Here is a 15,441-nt window from a genome sequence, read left to right on the forward strand (position 1 = left end):
CTGCGGCTGTGGTGGTCTGGCCCGCAACCGTTGCCAAGCCCTGCAACTGAAGGGCATGATGTCATCTTCGACGTTCGCCCGAATCGCGGTGGATGTTCTGAATCCCGGCCCCGAATTCCAAATACTAGCCAACAAAGCGACCATACCTTAGCCTGCCCCTTGTGACAAGCATTATCGGGCAGACAAAAGTCCCTTGAAAGGCCCCGATCCGACGGCGATGCTTGGCCTTACAACGAGGCCGAGGCGATTGGGCGTGCCGCGGTTTTCCAATTCCAAATCCCAATATCAAATCCCAGCACAGCCTTGTAAGCCCACCTGTCGCCTGTCCGTTTTGTAATCGTGAACTGCCCCTGTCCTCGATGGATGAGGCATATATAATCCCAGCTTTGGTCCCTGAATAGCATCGTAAAGAAGACAGCGAAGTCATTGTTCCATCAGCTCCTGGTTCGCTTACTCAGAGCCCAAGTCTAGTTGTTAGATCTTCGGTTCATCGATCGAGAGCCTTCGGGACACCGTCTGCCCCACCACCCCGTAGCCTACTTATTACAAGGCAGCCTTTCATGGCAGGCGTGGTTCTCCTCGGCGCAGCAGTCACTCTCACCTTGATCTCCCGGCATAAGGACAGCAGAGAAGAGAAGAAAGAAAACGCCCGGGCCATGTCGTCCAAGCTCATCCCACCAAACCCGGATGAGGTGATGGTGATCCGCGACATTACACCCAACGTCGTCACCTTTTCAGTGCCCTTCCTCCGCTTCGGCAGGTTCCCCATCGGCGGCCGCGGCACACTTGGTGAGCCTCTCTACTCTCATCCCATACATTCAGTCCGGTTTACTGACCTCGTGTGAAAACAAAAACAATAGTCCGGCTCCGCTCCGGCGCGCTGGCCGTCTTCTCCCCCGTCGCGCTCACCGAAGCCACCAAGGCCAAGGTGGCCTCGCTCGGCGGCGACGTGCGCTACCTCGTCGCCACCGACATCGAGCATCACATTTTCCTGTCCGAATGGGCGGCCGTCTACCCCAACGCTAAGCTCGTCGGGCCCGAGGGTCTGCCGGAGAAGCGGCGCAAGGCCGCCGGGAGCGATCCCAAGGTCGGGGACGAGCCCTTCGCCGTCGCCGTGACCCGGGGGAGATGAACCACAGCAACAGTGGGGATGCGGTCGCGCGGATCGGCGACGATTTCGCGGCTGACTTCGAGATGGAGTATGTCCATGCACATCCCAACAAGGAGCTGGTGTTCCTTTACAAGCCGGATAAGGTGCTCATCCAGGCGGATCTGATGTTCAACCTGCCCGCGGTCGAGCAGTACTCGCGCGTGCCGGACGCCGAGAAGCCCAGGCTGGGCATGCTGGGGAAGATGTTCGGCGGCATGCAGTCGACGGAGGGCGAGGCGCTGGGCATGAAGAGGTTTCTGTGGTACGCCATTAGCAGGAAGGATCGGACCGGCTTCAACGAGAGCGTGAGACGGATTGCGGGCTGGGATTTTGAGACGATCGTGCCTTGTCATGGAGAGACCATTGTGGGAAACGGAAAGGAGCTGTTCGAGAAAGTGTTTGCGTGGCATCTGGAAGGGAAGGGAGCAAGGGCTTAGGAGGGGAAGTGGTATTGGTTGCTAATCTTTTGTTTTCTTCTTTTCCTTTTTTTTCCTCCTGAGCTAGATTGTCTGGGCCGGAGGCGTCACGGTGAATGTCTGTAATAATGGTGGTGTAATCCATCGGGAATCTGGAGCTGCATTCAAACCTCGAGAGAGCGGGATCCCTCGGTAAGAGCGGTCTTCTGTGTAGAACCGGACAAGGCATAGAGGGAACTTGGGGAGAGGGCCCGGAAACACGCTGCAAGAAGCTCACCACCTCACCCAGCCCCGTTTTACGGCCTTCGGGGGTGCTGGCAGGGGGGGAGCAAGTGAGAGAGGTACGATGCGCGAACCTGTATTTATACTTATCTCAATGCTGACGCAGAAGCTTGGACCGGAACCCATGTAGTGCATATACATAGGCAGGTACAATACGTACCATGCTGATGTCAGATTGACAATGGGAACCACGTCTCTACTGCTGAGCTGATTCCCTCTCTCTTACCAGATAGACCACTCGAAGGGGACTTCCTCGGTGACAGCTAGGTAAGTAGGCAAGTAGTACGGGCAAAGAACCAGATCTTTCATTGTGTGAATAAGATCAAGTTTCAACACCTGCCATGTAAATTCCAAGTCTTCCAAACTCCCTACACCTAAGACAACCTAAGACACATACCGGCAGATATAAACTACAAATCACAGCCCCCATGCCCTATATAAGCATCGGTAGAACCCGCCAACCACGTACCTTATATAGGTATACCAACACCCAAACCAAACTTACCAACCCCTTTTTTTTTTTTAAAAAAAAAAAAAAAAAAGAACAGACTCAACCACCCCTCAAGAACGGCGCGTGCTGCCCCGTCGTGTAACGAGAAAAGAACAGGCCATGCACCCCTTCCTCGAACCACGTCCGCAGCCGGTACCACACCGGGTCCGTCACCAGCCGGTAGTCCACCCGCACGGGCGCCCACCAGGGATACGGCAGCGGCGTGCCGCCCGTGAGGTCCAGCACGTACGCGAAGCGCCAGTCGTTGTTGCCCACCCAGATGCGCCGCTCGACCAGCACGGCGAGATACGACAGCCAGGCGAAGACCACGAACATCGACACGGTCGAGCCGACGATCACAGACGGCGGCAGCGGCGGCGGTGGGGGGACGCGGGTCTTGGTGGAGGAGGAGGAGGAGGAGGAGGAGGAGGAGGAGGAGGAGGAGGAGGAGATCGATTTTGAACGGGAACTTCCGGGGAGGAGGAGGAGGTGGTGGTGGTCTTGGTGGCTGCTGGTGCTGGTGCTGGTGCTGGTGCTGGTGCTGGTGTTGTTGCTGGGGCGCACAAGCCGGGAGAAGGTGTGCGAGCTGACGCGGTACAGGTACACCAGCAGACCGAGCAGCCATGACGTGAGGAAGGCGGCCGTTGCGCGGAGATTGTACGGCTGGATGAGGACCAGCAGGACCAGCCAGGTGAGAGAGGTCAGGATGCAGCAGGCGAAGGTCCAGATGCGGCCTGAGAAGGAGAGGGTGCCGTGGCCGTGGTGATGGTGGTGGCTTTGGCACGTCGACAGGGGCTTCTTCGTGGTCGAGGAGTAGATCCGGGGGAAGAGGAAGCGGAGGAGCGTGCAGAAGCATGTGGCTTCGCCGTGCTGCCAGGAGGCACCTGTCGCTTGGAGTTGGAGCAAGGTCTTCGCAAGGAGAGTCTCGGCTCGGTGTCGGTCGCTGGTCTTCTCCTTCTCCAGGAATTCAGTCGCCCGGGCTGTGCCAGCAGCTACTCGGTTGGCGTATGCGAGGCCGAGGGCATAGTCCTGGCGGAGTGCCGTTTCTCGCATCTCGAGGCTGCTTGCAAGCATATCGTTGGCGTCACCCTCTTCAGTCGTCATGGGGCGCTGCCTTTTCAGCTGGAGACGGCCGAACGCACGTCGCTGATTTTCCAAGGTGTCAGCGAGCCGGCGAGCCTCATTGACCTCCCTTCTTAGATCCGGCAGCGCGGCTTCCTGTTCCTTAATGCAGTCATGCAGCTGCCGTCTCCGGGCGCATTGGTATGGGTCCGCTGTCATATCCTGGATTCGGACGACGAGCCCGTCCATCGCGGCCGCGTCCACCTCGCTTGGCGCGGACGGCCAGGTCAAGCTGCAGTCAGAGGTATCGACGGCACTGCTGGCCAGCCGCAGGAGCTCCTTGGACTGCTTGGCGGTGAGATTTCGAGCGGCGTGCTGCGCTTGGTGCGTCTCGTACTCCCGCACCAGGCTTTCCTGAGTGGTCTGCAGCTTCTTGACCTTCTCAAGCTTCTGCTGAATGCTGTTCCGCAAATTCCGCTCAGCCTCGGGTTGATTCTTGCGGTAATCGCGGCACAGCGTGAGCAGGTTCTGCAGACGGTCTTTCTGTTCGTCAAGCGCCAAGTAGAACTCGGTCGAGTCGTCCCCGACGCCCTTTGCCACGCTTTCATCGAGGAGCATCTTGAGCGCCGCTACGCCGTCCCCAACAATCTTGCCGGGGCCAATCGGCTTGAGCTTCTCAAGCAGGGGCACGAGTTGCCCAGAGCACATGCGAGCCGCGTCTTGTGTCCTCATCGTCTGCGCGTTCTCCCGTAGTTGTGCGATAAGATCGAGAGCACCTTGCAGACACCTGATCTCCTCTTCGCCGGCGCCCAAGGCGGTCTCCTCGACCCGTCGTCCGGAGAGCCCCCGGCTGAAGCGCTTGGTCAAGGGGCGTTCGGTGTCTCCACTGTACCAGGACGTGGCCCTGGCTGCTTCGGCTTCGGGCTGAGCATGCTGCACCAGCAGGGCCTGTTCTCTCACGTCCTGGATAGCGCGCCTATGCGAATGCACCTGTTTCTGAAGGCGGCTAAGTTCCGCCTCTACCACTGCTTGCCCTTCCTCCATCGCTTCCTCGCTCTCAGCCATGATGTCTGCTGTCGTGGTAATGTTCTTCAGCTCATCCTTGATCACCTTTGCTTTCTCGGCCTGGATCCCCTGCGCGTTTGCCAACTCTGTCTCGATCCGCCCCACGACATGGCCAATATTGGACCGGACCTCCCGCACCATCGCCTTGAGAGGCGGAATCTTCGGTTGCTGCTCTGCCTCCGTATGGTGCACAATTACGGTTCCGTCGCTCGAAGGAGACTTCTGGACATTGCTGCCCTGGGAAGTTGCGCCGTCATCGTCGTCGTCGGCTTTATCGGCGTAATTGGACAGTTTTTCGGCTAGTAGGGTGTTTAATTCTCCAAGGGAATCTTCCACCTCTTGTATGGTGTTCTCGAGCGTTCTCACTTCATGGGCGGCTTCGGCAGCCTGGCTGTCGAGCCGTTCTTGGAGTTCATAGGCTGTCCGCTCAAGCGCCTCGCACTGGTCTCTGTACACAACCAGGTCTTTCCTCAGGTCCTCGATTTCCGCTTGCATGTTCCCGACTCGCGCGTCGTGCTCGCGGGTTACCCGCTCGAGCACCTGCGCAACCTGTTCATCGTTGACACCGCGAGCTTGCGAGGCCGCAAGTTGGTTCTCGAGCACCCGGTTTTGCGACTCCAACTGCATATTTTCGTTAGCACTTATAAAGCCCAATCTAATTTTGATGACATGACATGGGTAATGGTGACGCACCTCTTCCCTCAATTGCTTCAAGGTGTTGTTTCTCTCCTCGAGCAGCGCGCAACGCTTATTCGTCATGAACTCTTTCATTCGAGCCTCCTCAAGGGAATCCAGAAGCTCCGTAAATCTGGTATCGAGAGTATTGAGACCGCCTTCGCCGCCGGCCGTCGACCGCACCGCTGCTGGGCCGCCAAGTGTGTCCCAGTTGGCGATCGTTTCTTCTAGGTACTCTCGTACTTTGTCCCGCTCGTGCATGGTCCGGACGTACACCCTTTCGCGCCTCGAAGCTTCCTGCTCTAGACTATGGACCTGCTGCTGCTGCGTCCTAGTCTCCGTTTCCAGACGCTCCACCGACCGTTCCAGAGTACTGCACTGGTTCTCAAGAAAGGTCCGACGTCTGTTGTGAAGCTGAGCCTCGCCCTGTAATGCACGGATTTTCTTGTGTGAGGCGCAAAGGGCGAGAAGAGCAGAGCGCTTGCCCACCATGGCGATGTCGTAACAGTCCAGCACGCGTCCCCATGTTAGGCGGATGCTCTCCGGCACCACGTCCGACGCCATGTGCTTCTGAAGCGCTCCGTAACGGTCTGCTCTTTCCAGCATGCCTATGTGGGTTGGTTCAGTCAGTGTGGACAGGAGACCAGCAAATCTCTCATCCGTCTCTGCCGACCATGGCTCATACTCGTCCCGGTCCCTGAACACCGGCGTCTCCATGTACATGTCACTGACAATTCGCGAATCGCTACGGTCACTGGCGACCGACCCTGGGCCATGACGGAAGCCCCTGACTTGGAACGGACTCAATGGCCGTTTAGGTGTGGTTCTGCCCCCGAGAGAGCCCCTTTCCGACGGAGTGGGACTGCTTCGGAAGCGAGGAGCTGTGAAATCAGGAGAGCCGACTCCCGCGAGAGCTTCAGGCTCTTCAGCACCGGTGGCCGCATCTTCGTTCCGACTGCTAACTTCGGCGTCTGATATGCCATTGCCTTCTGGAACGATGTTTGCTGTAGCCGTGTCTCCCACGGTAGGTGACTGCATCTTGAGGTTCTTTCGCCGTGGACCACTGCTCTAGACGCCGGAAAGCGTGGGTGGTGTACAGCGAGATGGTAGTAGAGCGTAGGCTAAGACTAGTCGAGGAAAAGGGAAAATGCCTGGTCGTTGGTTGATTCGAGCCAAGTAGGCGTCGGTCTTGGGCGTAAAGGGAGTCGAGCTACCAACCCCCGAGCATCACATGAGGAATCAATTGGGGAAAATCATTGAAGAAACCTCGGAAATTGGGCCACATCCACCAAATGGTGACGAAGATGGTATGGACACATAATTAGACAAAGATATTTGTGCCTCGATGCCGTTTGCGGCGCAGCCCAGCAGCAACGCCGTAGACAAAGAAACATCCATCCCGATTCGGACATGGTTTGATCTCGACACAGCCTTGCGCTACCGAGTCATTGCGCCATTGTTTGTCGTATGCTCGTAGCGAAGTCATGGATGGTGCGGGGGCCAATGCATGCTCTGGTATGCAGGAAACAGTGCCGTTTCGCTCCCGCTCAGTCATCGTTGACCGAGCAGATCGACAGGGAGCAAATAGGAGGCTGGCGCAAAAACAAACCCGGGCCGCTAGCTGTACCAGCCGCGTGTGCCGGGCCCCTGTTGCGCTTCCTCCTGCCTATGCGGAATCATGGGTTCTTTGATGTTGAATGCTTCGATAATGTCCCTCCAAGTTGCCATGTCGATGGACATGATGGCCTGGTGCCTCATTGCGGCTTTGGAACGAGACGTCTCTGCTGAGGGGTTCCTTCGAACCGGCTCTGTTGGTCGAGTCAGTCTTGTTTAGCCAGACGTGTTTTCCGGCGATGCATACCTATGGCCGGGAGACCGTCGCCGTCGAATTCGAGCTTGACGCTCCCTTCTCGTATCAAAAAGCTGACATAGAACATATTCTCGACTGTTTGCCCGAATGAGCGCGGGTTGACCACAAACCGCAAGAGGTCAATTCCTCCTGTCGATCTCAGTGCATAGCGCTCCATCAGCGCTCTCTGCTCCTCCGCCGGACAGTCATCGCCGAGCTTATCGAGCGCATCCTCGACCGCGTCTTGAGCCTCTTGCTGTGCGTGTTCTAGTTGTACATGGATCTTCTTGCAGATGGACGGAAGGTCATTTTTGTCCGAGCTTTTCAAGTCTTCGGCCCTCAATTCCTGCGGTCGGACCTCCCGGAGGCTGTTAACCTTGAACGGCGCCGACCGCTTGGTGATTTTGCGGGCTTTCTTTTCGATTGACAGAGGTCCCAGGAGGAAGCCGGGGAGGGCAGGTCGACGGACAGCGGGGATGCAGGCGTACCGACCCAGGTGTGCCCAGTTCATCATGTCGCCCTCGTCGCCCACTTCGAACTCATCGTCGCTTCCGAGAGCGCCGCGATCTGGCTGACGCCTCCTCCGCTGCGTGCCCGAGAGCTCCTCTGCCTCGTCGTCCTCAATCCCACGGCCTTGCAGCATGAAGGTGATACACTTGGAAACGAACTCGTCAACATCGACCCCATTTCCGACATTCCCCGACGTCAGCCGCTGCACCCGGCGAGCTGATAGGTCGGCGGCAAGAACGAGGCCCCGGGAATCAATCGCAGCTTCAGCGGTTTGCTTGACATTCTTGATGATACGGTCCGACTGTTCGAGAAATTCGAGGAGCGCTTTGGGATCGGCCTGCATGAATTCATCCGGGTTTTCGTGCATCTGCTTTTGCATCTCGCGTAGGTCGTGCTGGATCGCCCTGCGCTCCCGCATTGACTGCCCCGGATCATACTCGTCGACATCGCTCTGGTCGTCTGCCTCCGGAGATGGGTCCCGCGTCCTGCGTCGGCTGACTGATGGCTCGCTACCAACGTCGGATGCCCGTTTCCGCCCGGCACCCTGACCGCTGGGCGGCGCCTCGCCGCCCCGGACAGCCAGGGTTCGGCGGTTTTCCATTTCTGCCGTGAGGGGCGACAGCGGGTTTCGCGTCGCGTTCGCTGAACGGCGGGACGTCGCGTTGTCAGTCATGGGCTGTCTTAGATGAACCTGGGAGGTAGAGATGAGAACAATGGCGCAAACTTAGGCGCGGTGCATTGGCGTTTCGTCTTTGTGTCCAAGTTTGTTCCACTCCCTTGTTCCACTCCCTTACTGGTGTAATTCCAGTTGCATTTGGAAGCCAGGACCGTTTTTGATTGTCGCGCCGCCAATTCCGGAGACGCGATTTGTCGCGAATCTTAGAGAATGAATCTCCACAGAGATGGATGGATCCTTTTGCCCCGCGAGCCCCGCTGTGGAACCGCCCGGATCAGAATCCAGACAGTGGGAGAATTTCCAGAGTGATGATTGAGGGTTCGAGCTCTGGATAGTCTGAAGAGTGATCATTTGGTGCATTCCCGGCCAACTGAGAGATCTCTCATAATAGACTTGTCCGGCAGGACGCTGTTCTGGGGTGGTTTCTGGCTCTGCCCGGAACTGTTTTATCAGCCCACGCCATGGGGTAGCCCCTTTGAGTGGGTCAACTACAGTATCCGTACTGAGTATTCCGTAAATCGCATGGACCATGGACATTCACGGGCAGGCTGCAGCTGCTGCAGCTGGCCTGCAGTCGCCTGGGCAGTTCTACACTACTTCCTCACATCACAACTTAGACTTCCTGCACCAACCGAACCACTCCCAAGCTGTCCAAACCTCCAAGCTACTCAATACAATACCATCCATGTACAGGAAGCCTCTCCTGATTGCTCCTCGTCATGGAGCCCTTCTCCTTCGTGGGCTCTGACTCGTTAGACTATCCGGTCAGCATCCGCATGTAAGTTGCCTGTCGGACCTGCCTCCGACGCTCTGCCCCCGCATCGGAACGGAACACTGCGACTTGGACGGAGTAACTGATGCCGGCAATCTCCAGAATCAATCTCGAGGGCGGAGAAACTCCACTCAAGTTTTCCACCCTCCTTGAGCATCCAGAGCTTAGGTATATCGGATCCAACCAAAGGTAATATCATGTCCTCACCTTGATTGGTACACGCCCGGGCTCACCGCAAACACACGCCTTGCAGTCCACACTCGGATCTCTACGTCACGGTGCAGGTGTGGGCTGGATCTAAGCCCTTGACGGTACCGGTTCAGACGGCGTATAAGCCGTTCCGGACGGAGAGACGATGGAACGAGTGGCTCACGCTCCCGGTCACCTACTCAGCACTGCCCCAGAATGCCCGCCTCGCCATTACCATCTGGGACTTGTCCCCGACCGGTGGTGAGGGCGCCCAGGGGCACGCGATCCCCTTTGGCGGGACGACCCTTCCATTATTCGACCAGGACAACCAACTGCACAAGGGCCGCCAGAAGTGTCTGGTCTACAGGCACAAACAGGCCGACGGCAACGATGACTCCACAACACCCTCTACCCTTCCTAGGACGAAGGCGAAGAAAGGTGCGCCGGAGGTCGAGGAAGAGGACGAACTCGAACGTATGGAGAAGTTGTTCAAGAAGCACGAGCTGTCGGAGATCCCGCGTGTGGACTGGCTTGACCAGCTCGTCTTTCGAGGCTTTGAAAAGCGTGGGCCGCAATCCACCAAGTCAACCCTCAAGGCGATCCAGCGGCAGAAAGCGTTGCAGATCGATGCATCCGGGGAGAGTGCAGACGCCAGCTCTTCGCCGGAGCTGTCAAGCTTCCTCCTCTACGTCGAGCTACCGAGGTTTGACTTCCCAGTGGTCTTTGCCGACTACGAGTACCCGCCGCCGCCGGTCTCGTCTTACCTTCATCTTTCTTCGTCGCAGTCGAACGTGATCCTAAAACCGCCACCCGAGGTCCATTTCGGCCCAGGCATTAATGAGGTGGGTGACGACGAGGGTTACGGGGGCCGTTTGATCCGGGTGTACGATCCGGAAGTTGCAGCGAAGGATAACCCGGCAGAGAGCAAGCACCGGCGGCTCGTCCGTAGCCAGCATCGCAACGGCATTCTGGACAAGGACCTGAAGCCGAATCCCAAAGTTCGGGACGAGCTAAACATGATCATGGCTTACTCGCCGACACACAGTCTGTCGCCCGAGGAGAAAGATCTCATCTGGAAGTTCCGCCATCATTTAACCCGCAACAAAAAGGCGCTCACAAAGTTTGCAAAATCTGTCAACTGGCAGGACCAGTCAGAATCCAGGCAGGCTGCTCAGATTCTCGACAAGTGGGAAGACATCGATGTCGATGACGCCCTTGAGCTACTGGGCCCTACGTTCGACAACTCATCCGTCCGAGCCTTTGCCGTGAAACGCCTCCGCAAGGCCGACGACCACGAGCTCCTCTTGTACCTGTTACAGCTTGTGCAAGCACTGAAATACGAGCATATCTCACCGCAGCCCGGCCATGAGGCGGCCCGGGACTCGTCGCTGGCCCGTTTCCTTATCTCGAGGGCCGTCAACAGCTTTACGCTTGGCAATTACTTCTGGTGGTATCTGATGGTTGAGTGTGATGACAAGTCACAGGATCAAGGACCCAATAACCAGGCCATTTATGGCAAAATTGCCTACGACTTCATGGCGGAGCTGGTCAAGCAGCCAGGCGGCGAGGAGACGAGGAAGACATTACGACGACAAGCCGAGTGGATATCGATCCTGTCCAAGATCTCCAGCGAGATCAAAACATCAAATGAATCCATAGCCAAGAGGACCGAGCGGGTAAAGCACTTCCTAGCCGACCCGAAGAACGAGCTCACCACCATCGATCCTCCGCTTCCCCTGCCTCTGGACCCCTCGATAGAGATCATCGGTGTCGTGCCCGAGGAGACCGTGGTCTTCAAATCCTCGCTGCATCCGATCAAAGTCTCTTTCAAGACGACATCGGGTCGCAAGTACCCCATCATCTTCAAGACCGGTGACGATCTTCGACAGGACCAGCTGGTGATTCAGATCATCACCCTCATGGACGACCTGCTACAAAAGGAAAACCTGGACCTCAAACTGTCTCCCTACAAAATCTTGGCGACAAGCACGAGCGCGGGCTTGTCGCAGTTTGTCCACTCGATGAGCTTCCAGGCCATCGCATCCAAGTACCGCAATAATCCCGCACTCGCCTACCTCAGGCAGAACAACCCAGACAGCCAGGGGCCCATGGGCTTGCGGAAAGAGACCCTGGATACCTTTATCAAGTCATGCGCCGGATACTGCGTCATCACATACATCCTCGGCGTCGGCGACAGACATCTGGACAATCTTCTGCTTGCGCCCGACGGGCACTTCTTCCACGCCGACTTTGGCTACATCCTCGGCCGCGACCCGAAGCCCTTCGCCCCAGCCATGAAGCTCTCCAAGGAGATGGTGGACTGCATGGGCGGCTCCAGTTCGGAGCACTATCGCCAGTTCAAGCAGTATTGCTTCCTAGCGTACAGCGCGCTGCGGAAGAACTGCAATCTGATTCTGAACTTGTTTTCGCTGATGGTCAATGCGAACATCCCGGATATCAAGCTCGAGCCGGACAAGGCGGCGCTCAAGGTCAAGGAGCGGTTTCATCTGGAGCTGAGCGAGGAGGAGGCCATTCGGCATTTGGAGAGGATTATGGATGATAATCTCAACGCGCTGGTGCCGGTGGTGATTGACAAGTTACATGAGCTGGTCCAGGCGTTTAGGGCTTGAGAGATCTCTTAGTTTGGCGTTTGAGCTGGTCGTATGTGGTTTGCTTCTCCGGGGATTTGTTAGTCCTTTTGGACATTTTACATGGCGGTCTAAATTGGGCGGCTGAATATGCCCATTTGGCCTTTCTGAGTTGATGTGTGCCATCCTACATCATTGAGTCTGCTTACTATGATCACATGCAAGGGGATAGGTGCCGTGATAGAGCACGCCACTAAGGTACCTATGTGTCGCCAAACACAAAGATGCCCTTCCCGCTCCGGAAGCCCTCCAAGGTCCCCTGAACCGCATCCTTCAGTACCTTCTCTTCCGTGTCCCAGCCCCACTCTACCTCCTGAAACGGCGCCTCCTTGAACCTGCCGTTCCTCATATGCTCAAGGATTTCGTTGATGGTATTGCGCTTCTCCGTCGGGTGTTCCTTGGCCCACTCGCTCAACCAGAAGCCCTCAAACCGCAGCCGCTTGAAGATCTGCGGTCCTGTCGGGAACGGGAAACTTTGCCTCGACATCCCACCGTAGGTGACCATGCAGCCTCCGGGACTCAGTGCTTTGACCATGGCCGAGGCCGATTTGCCCCCGACGCAGTTCAGCCCCAGCAAGACCGGCTCCCTCCCACCACGCGTCCACTCCTCCTTCAGCCTAGCGCTAAACGACCGATCGAGGAACTCATCTTCCGTCACCACTACCGTAGCCCCCAGCTCCTGCAGCTCCTTCTTCAACGCCTCCGTTTCCTCGGGCGTCGCCCGCTCCCGAATCACATTGATGCTCCGCAGTCCCCACAGCCGGCCCAACTGGATCGCCGACCTCCCCACGCCGCTGTTCGCGCCGTTCTGCAGGAACCACGCCCCGCCGGTCGCCCCGTCGCCGCCGCGCGCAAAGCTCTTCACACTCAGATCCACCAAGTCCACGTAGTCCTTCAGCATGCGGTACGCGCTGCACGGATTGACGCTCACCGTCGCCACCTGCTTGGCGCTCAACCCTTCGGTGCCCTTCTCCCCGCCGATCCGGATCAGCTGGCGCGCCGCGTCCTCGACGAGCGCGTGCGTCCGGAACGTGCCGAACCCGGACGTGGCAGGGATCACCCAGTCGCCGCGCGCCAGGCCGGGCGTCTGCGCGCCGACCGACACCACTTCGAAACAGCCTTCGTTGCCCGGGACGGCGGCCGGCTCGGGCGTGCCGAGGAGCGGGGAGAAGGACGGCTTGGCGCCGTACGTGCCCTGGATGGTGTTCACGTCGGCCGGGTTGACGGGCGCGGCGAGAGCGCGCAGGAGGACGGCACCGTCCGGCAAGGTGGGCGAGATGGAGTGCGTGTGGAGGGACAGGACGTCTTTGGGCTCGCCAAAGCGGGAGAAGACGAGGGTTTTGGCGAGGGTGTAGCCGTAGGGGCCGGACTTGTAGCGGCGTGGATAGCAGTTGTGGGTGCTGCTGGGGAGGAAGGGGGAAAGGACGCGGGAACCGGAGGCGGTCGCTGCGATAGTGTTGGTGGTGGTGGTTGTTCGGCGGGCGACGAGGCCCAGGCGGAGGGGAGATGGCCGCCCGAGCACGGATGCCATTGTGTCGGGGATTGTTGGCCCTCTCTCTGTGGGCGCGAAGAAACAGTACTGCACCAGGCCGACAATTCACCTGTTCTTCCAGAACCAGATTTGATCCAACCAAATCCAAGCTTGGGACACGCAATTGGCGATTATCCCAGCGAAGCGGCGCTACTGAGAGCTAATCGTGACCTCCATTCCCGTTTGATACGGGCCGCGGTTCAGGGTGGATTCCGCAGTCGGCTCCGGTAACCCGAGAGCGATGACGTCTTGAAGCTGGGTCGATGCCCCACTCTAGCTCCGGCCAATGGCAAAACACAGAGGATCGAAGCTCACCTGAAGCTTCAACAAACCATCACCAGTCGCGCTCATGACCAATTGGCAGATAATAGGTGGCCTAATGACCTGTATCTCAAAGTCGCTTCCAGATAGTAGACTTGACCATAAGACGAAACTTCATGGTGGTCATGCTGAAGGCTAGAGCGCGGTATGCCTCCCGAGCAACCCGGGGTGTTGCTATGGCCAGCCGTGATAATCGGATACTCTTCGGCCCCTCCAGAGCTCGCAGGTGTGGATAGAAATCTTCAGTGTAAGCCCAGCGCCAGCAAGGGAGCATGCCGTCCATTTTCTGCTAAGCTACAAACTGTAGCTGAGCAATAAGCTATGTAAAGTAACCCAGCCGTGGTGCTCGAAATGTATTAAGTCATAAAGTGCTGCGTAAAACACGTCAACAACAGCTCCCCATTTTCGACATCTCGTCTTCCATCCCACTCAGATTTTTGTCTCCCCCTTTGACGCAAGATTATAAGGTATGTAACGAAAACTAAAAAGCAGCCGGCCACCATGGTCCCGTGTTTCTGGGAACTGTGTGTACAGGACGGGTATGAAAGGGGGCAAACATCGCAATCCGAGTCAGTAATAACACACCGCCGTTTTGTTAAGACCGTCAGACACAACATCAAAGCAAAGATGCAGGTAGATCTCGCGGTTGGACACACGGCAGCCAAGGACATGAAACATCTCGGGCAAGGTGCCACAACAGCTTCGGAACACATCGGGGTAATAAAGCAGCAAAGAAAACTTTCTCATTAGAAACGACGGTCTCGTGAAGTCAAAAACAAAAGGATAAAACGGGCTGGGTATCTTGCGTCTGCAAACTGAGCAACACTTCTTCTCACCTGCCATCCGCTCGGGAGGCAGTGTCCCCCTACGTCGTCGTGCGGTCCGACTTGGTCTAGTCGCAAGCTGGGTCGGGCCCCACCGCTCGGGGTAACACGGCATCGAAACCGGCCGTCCACCATTACTTTATGTCCTTGAATAAATCACTTCCGAACCCGCTGTCGGCTTGGATGCCGAGCTTCGAGAGCTCGGGGATCTTGGGCGGCGGCGGGCCCTTCGGCTTCTTGTCTTCCACGACCGGGGGCGAAGTCGGCGAAAGGGGAGACGCAGGCTTGCTCGCAGCGCTCTCGTTGCCCCGTAGCCGGCCGAACCAGCCGCTCAGCCGCTTTGCCTTCCGCGAGTCGGCAACGCTGGTGTTACCGCGACTTTGCGGCCGCCCATCTGGCTCCGTCCCATCGCCATTGGCGTGCGGTTGGTGCATCAGGTTGTTGCGACTCAACAGGCGGCGAATACTCGCAGGTCGGCTCGAGAGAGTAGGCGAAGCAGGGGCATCCTCAGCGTGTCGTTTGCTGCCTGCCGGTGAACCGCCTGACAACTGCGAGCTGGGCGATGCGTTGCCTGGCTTGCGGTCCGTCACGTCTCTCCCTTCCTGCTGCGGTTTCCTCGCGTTTGGCGTGTCGGGTGTCGCCGGAGCAGTCTTCTTCTCCTGTACTGGAGACGGTAAGGGTGGGGGAATATCGGTGCCATCCGTCAATGAGCCAAACTTGAATTCGAGAGCGGGAAGTTCGAATCGCTTGCCCGGCACAGCCGTGCCCGTAGACGCGGCGGTGGCGTTACTAGTCTGCGGCGGCATTGTTGCGAGGCGCAAGATGAGATATGGTGGTTAAACGAGGGTGAGACCGTCCGGTATGTTGCGGTTGATTGGCGTCAAAAACCGGCAGTAAACGAGCGGAGGCGGTGATGCGGCGTGGGCAAAGCCGGCAAGGAGGGAGATCGCGTCGGCCACAGCGACTGAAAAGGACGTTGGG

At 57.7% G+C, this 15,441-nt stretch overlaps 6 protein-coding genes across 6 annotated transcripts; 2 read left to right on the forward strand and 4 right to left on the reverse strand.

Annotated features, from left to right (window-relative positions):
- Positions 1-560: 560 nt before the first annotated feature.
- B0T15DRAFT_507406 (uncharacterized protein) lies at positions 561-1,587 on the forward strand (the record flags this gene model as incomplete). The annotated part of the gene is made up of 3 exons (XM_062867646.1): positions 561-789; positions 861-1,114; positions 1,201-1,587. The coding sequence occupies 3 exons, from the start codon at positions 561-563 to the stop codon at positions 1,585-1,587; spliced, it is 870 nt and encodes a 289-aa protein (XP_062726551.1).
- A 567-nt stretch (positions 1,588-2,154) lies between these two features.
- On the reverse strand, positions 2,155-6,285 carry B0T15DRAFT_49470 (uncharacterized protein). The gene is made up of 2 exons (XM_062867029.1): positions 5,159-6,285; positions 2,155-5,086 (listed from the first exon to the last, which is right to left on the reverse strand). The coding sequence occupies exons 1-2, from the start codon at positions 6,176-6,178 to the stop codon at positions 2,399-2,401; spliced, it is 3,708 nt and encodes a 1,235-aa protein (XP_062726552.1). The 5' UTR covers positions 6,179-6,285; the 3' UTR covers positions 2,155-2,398.
- A 472-nt stretch (positions 6,286-6,757) lies between these two features.
- B0T15DRAFT_387530 (Nse4 C-terminal-domain-containing protein) lies at positions 6,758-8,100 on the reverse strand (the record flags this gene model as incomplete). Its single annotated transcript, XM_062864389.1, has 2 exons — positions 6,758-6,948; positions 7,002-8,100. 2 exons carry the CDS (start codon positions 8,098-8,100, stop codon positions 6,758-6,760), a joined length of 1,290 nt encoding a protein of 429 aa, XP_062726553.1.
- A 638-nt stretch (positions 8,101-8,738) lies between these two features.
- Positions 8,739-11,858, forward strand: B0T15DRAFT_519427 (kinase-like domain-containing protein). The gene is made up of 3 exons (XM_062868429.1): positions 8,739-8,953; positions 9,050-9,136; positions 9,201-11,858. Exons 1-3 carry the CDS (start codon positions 8,895-8,897, stop codon positions 11,764-11,766), a joined length of 2,712 nt encoding a protein of 903 aa, XP_062726554.1. The 5' UTR covers positions 8,739-8,894; the 3' UTR covers positions 11,767-11,858.
- B0T15DRAFT_519428 (NONE-like protein) lies at positions 11,859-13,513 on the reverse strand. Its single transcript, XM_062868430.1, has one exon. The coding sequence runs from the start codon at positions 13,313-13,315 to the stop codon at positions 11,987-11,989; it is 1,329 nt and encodes a 442-aa protein (XP_062726555.1). The 5' UTR covers positions 13,316-13,513; the 3' UTR covers positions 11,859-11,986.
- A 1,081-nt stretch (positions 13,514-14,594) lies between these two features.
- On the reverse strand, positions 14,595-15,266 carry B0T15DRAFT_507411 (uncharacterized protein; the record flags this gene model as incomplete). Its single annotated transcript, XM_062867647.1, has 1 exon — positions 14,595-15,266. One exon carries the CDS (start codon positions 15,264-15,266, stop codon positions 14,595-14,597), a length of 672 nt encoding a protein of 223 aa, XP_062726556.1.
- Positions 15,267-15,441: the final 175 nt, after the last annotated feature.

The sequence above is a fragment of the Chaetomium strumarium genome, assembly GCF_033439665.1.
Source record: "Chaetomium strumarium strain CBS 333.67 chromosome Unknown B0T15scaffold_1, whole genome shotgun sequence".
Lineage (NCBI taxonomy): Eukaryota > Fungi > Ascomycota > Sordariomycetes > Sordariales > Chaetomiaceae > Chaetomium > Chaetomium strumarium.